The sequence below is a fragment of the Hyaena hyaena genome, unplaced genomic scaffold, assembly GCF_003009895.1.
Source record: "Hyaena hyaena isolate Hyena2069 unplaced genomic scaffold, ASM300989v1 scaffold_1498, whole genome shotgun sequence".
In the NCBI taxonomy this organism is placed as follows: domain Eukaryota; kingdom Metazoa; phylum Chordata; class Mammalia; order Carnivora; family Hyaenidae; genus Hyaena; species Hyaena hyaena.
This window is the reverse complement of record NW_024082134.1, coordinates 280,690-283,653: the sequence shown is the minus strand read 5'-3', so window position 1 is coordinate 283,653 and position 2,964 is coordinate 280,690. Positions and strand designations below refer to the sequence as shown.

Below are 2,964 nucleotides of genomic sequence, written 5' to 3'. Positions count from 1 at the left end.
GGGACCGAGACTAATATAAAAAGGGAGTGCAGAAAGAAAAGCTCCGCGGGGGGCAGTGTCCCCCTTCTGAAGTTTAGAGACAGCCTGCCTCGGCCGGGTTTGGCCTCGGACTCGGTGAAGAGACCGAAGTGGGGAACACTGCCCCGGGGTGCCAGCTGTCCCCAGTAGCTGAGTGCTGCGGAGAGGGAGCCGCGGGGAAGCGAGTGCCGGCGCCGTACCCTCATTAAAGCATCGGTGCGGTGGCCTGGGGGCGGGGCCACGGAACCCCCGGCGCCCGGCTGGCCGGCGGTTCCGAGGCGCAGCCGAGCGCGCGTCCGGGGCTGACGCTCTCCCGTCCGCGGGAGAGGGCGCCGCCGCGGGCTCCGGAGGGACTGGACGCAGAAGTGACACTTGATCGCGGGCCGCGAAAAGCCTGCAGCGAGAGCCCCGGAGGAGCTGTCGACCTTGCGCAGCCCGAGCCGGAGCGAGGCCATGGTGGCCCGCTGAGCGGGGGTCGGGCCGCGACGGCGGCGAGAGGAAGCGGGCCATGGAGAACCCGGGGCCCCCCTGCGCGCTCTGCTCCCGGGAGGACCAGGGCCGCGGGGCCGAGGCCGGGGGCACCTTTGCGCCGGGAGCGTGCAGCCAGGCCGCGGCTCCGGGAGAGGGCAGCCTGCAGCCGCCGGACGCGCAGGCACCCTGCGGTCTGCGCGCATCGCTGTGCTTCAGCTCCGGGGACGACTCCCCGCCGCAGTCTCGCGTCCCCGCAGCGGAGGGCGCAGCGTCGCCCCCGCCCTCGCGTCGCAGCGGCCAGCGGGTGGTGGAGACGCAGTGGGAGGTCGGCAGCGCGGGCGCCGCGTCCCCCGCGGGTTCTGTGTCCCCGGAAGAGCCCGCGTCCCTGGAGGAGCCGGTGTCCGCCGAGGAGCCCGCGTCCCCGGAAGAGCCCGCGTCCCTGGAGGAACCCGTGACCCCGGAAGAGCCCGCGTCCCCGGAGGAGCCCGGGGACCCCGCGCCCGTGCCCCCCGGCGTCGGGCCCGCGCACGGGGAGCCCGACCTGGTCATCGAGGTGTCGGGCCGCCGGCTGCGGGCGCACAAGGCGGTGCTGGCGGCGCGCAGCGACTACTTCCGCGCGCGCGCGTCGCGGGACGTGCTGCGGGTGCAGGGCGTGGGCTGGGCGGCGCTGCGCCTGCTGCTGGCCTACGCCTACAGCGGCCGCATGGCGGGCGTGCGGCCCGACAACGTGGCCGAGGTGGTGGCCGGCGCGCGCCGCCTGCAGCTGCCGTGCGCCGCGCAGCGCGCCACCGACGCCGTGGCGCCGCAGCTGAGCCTGGCCAACTGCTACGAGGTGCTGAGCGCGGCCAAGCGGCAGCGGCTGGCGGAGCTCCGCGACGCGGCCTACCGCTTCATGAGCGACCACTACCTGGACGTGCTGCGCGAGCCCGCCGTGTTCGGGCGCCTGTCGGGCGCGGAGCGCGACCTGCTGCTGCGCCGCCGCCTGCGCGCCGGCCGCGCCCGCCTGCTGGCCGCCGCGCTCGGGCCGGCCGGGGAGCGCGCGGGCAGCCGCCCGCAGAGCCCGTCGGGGGACGCGGACGCGCGCGGCGACGCCGCCGTCTACTGCCTGCACGAGGCGGCCGGCGAGTGGCGCGAGCTGACGCGGCTGCCCGAGGGCGCGCCGGCGCGGGGCTGCGGGCTCTGCGTGCTCTACAACTACCTCTTCGTGGCCGGCGGCGTGGGGCCCGCGGGCGCCGACGGCCGCGCGCGCCCCTCGGACCGGGTCTTCTGCTACAACCCGGCCACCGGGCGCTGGAGCGCCGTGCGGCCGCTGCGCCAGGCGCGCTCGCAGCTGCAGCTGCTGGCGCTGGACGGCCACCTGTACGCCGTTGGCGGCGAGTGCCTGCTCAGCGTGGAGCGGTACGACCCGCGCGCCGACCGCTGGGCCGCCGTGGCGCCGCTGCCGCGGGGCGCCTTCGCCGTGGCGCACGAGGCCGCCACCTGCAACGGCGAGATCTACGTGTCCGGGGGCTCGCTCTTCTACCGCCTGCTCAAGTACGACCCGCGGCGCGACGAGTGGCAGGAGTGCCCGTGCAGCAGCAGCCGGGAGCGCGCCGCCGCCATGGTGGCCCTGGACGGCTTCGTCTACCGCTTCGACCTGGGCGGCGGCCGCGGCGACCCGCAGGCGGCCGCGCCGGGGGCGGTCAGCGTGCTGCGCTACCACTGCCTGGCCAGGCGGTGGAGCCGCTGCGCCGCCGCCCTGCGGCCCCCGGGCGGCGGCCTGCAGCCCTTCCGCTGCGTCGCGCTGGACGGCGCCATCTACTGCGTGAGCCGCGCGGGCACCTGGCGCTTCGTGCCCCCGCGGGACCGCGAGCCGGGCGCGGGCGACGGCGACGGCGGCAGCTTCGAGCCCGCGCCGCTGGGCGCCCCCGTGGACGTGCGAGGCGCGCTCTTCCCGTTCGTGCTGCACCTGCCCGAGAAGCCGGACAGAGGCGAGGAGGGCGCCGCGTAGGGCGGGCTGCGAGTCCCCCCGCATCTCCCTCAGGGGCGCCCCCCGTGGGCTGAGATCCCAGCGGGAACGGGGGGAGGGGCGAGGAGAGAGGCGGGGGGGGCGCTGTCCCTGGGGAGGAGGGGGGGGCGCTGTCCCTGGGGAGGAAGGGGAGAGGCGGGGGGGCGCTGTCCCTCGGGACTATTTAAAGGCTTTGACTCGGACGCTCGTCGCGCGCTGTGTTAAGGGCCGCCGCGTTATTCTGCGTTCCTCTCTGCGTCGCTTTGCTTAACGGGGTCGACGGTGTGAGGTGTGTGCAGACAGGGAACCTTACAGGGATGACGCTGGACACCTGAGGGACAACCTGAGGGACAAGGAAAAGGAAGGGGAAGATCAAGCCTCAGGGCGCGGTGGGCGGGTCACAGAGGGGGGGGGGGGGGGGGGGGGGGGGGGGGGGGGGGGGGGGGGGGGGGGGGGGGGGGGGGGGGGGGGGGGGGGGGGGGGGGGGG

At 76.4% G+C, this 2,964-nt stretch overlaps 1 protein-coding gene across 1 annotated transcript; it reads left to right on the top strand.

Annotated features, from left to right (window-relative positions):
* The first annotated feature begins 526 nt into the window (after positions 1-526).
* Positions 527-2,555, top strand: KBTBD11 (kelch repeat and BTB domain containing 11). The gene has a single exon (XM_039223917.1). The coding sequence runs from the start codon at positions 527-529 to the stop codon at positions 2,477-2,479; it is 1,953 nt and encodes a 650-aa protein (XP_039079848.1). The 3' UTR covers positions 2,480-2,555.
* Positions 2,556-2,964: the final 409 nt, after the last annotated feature.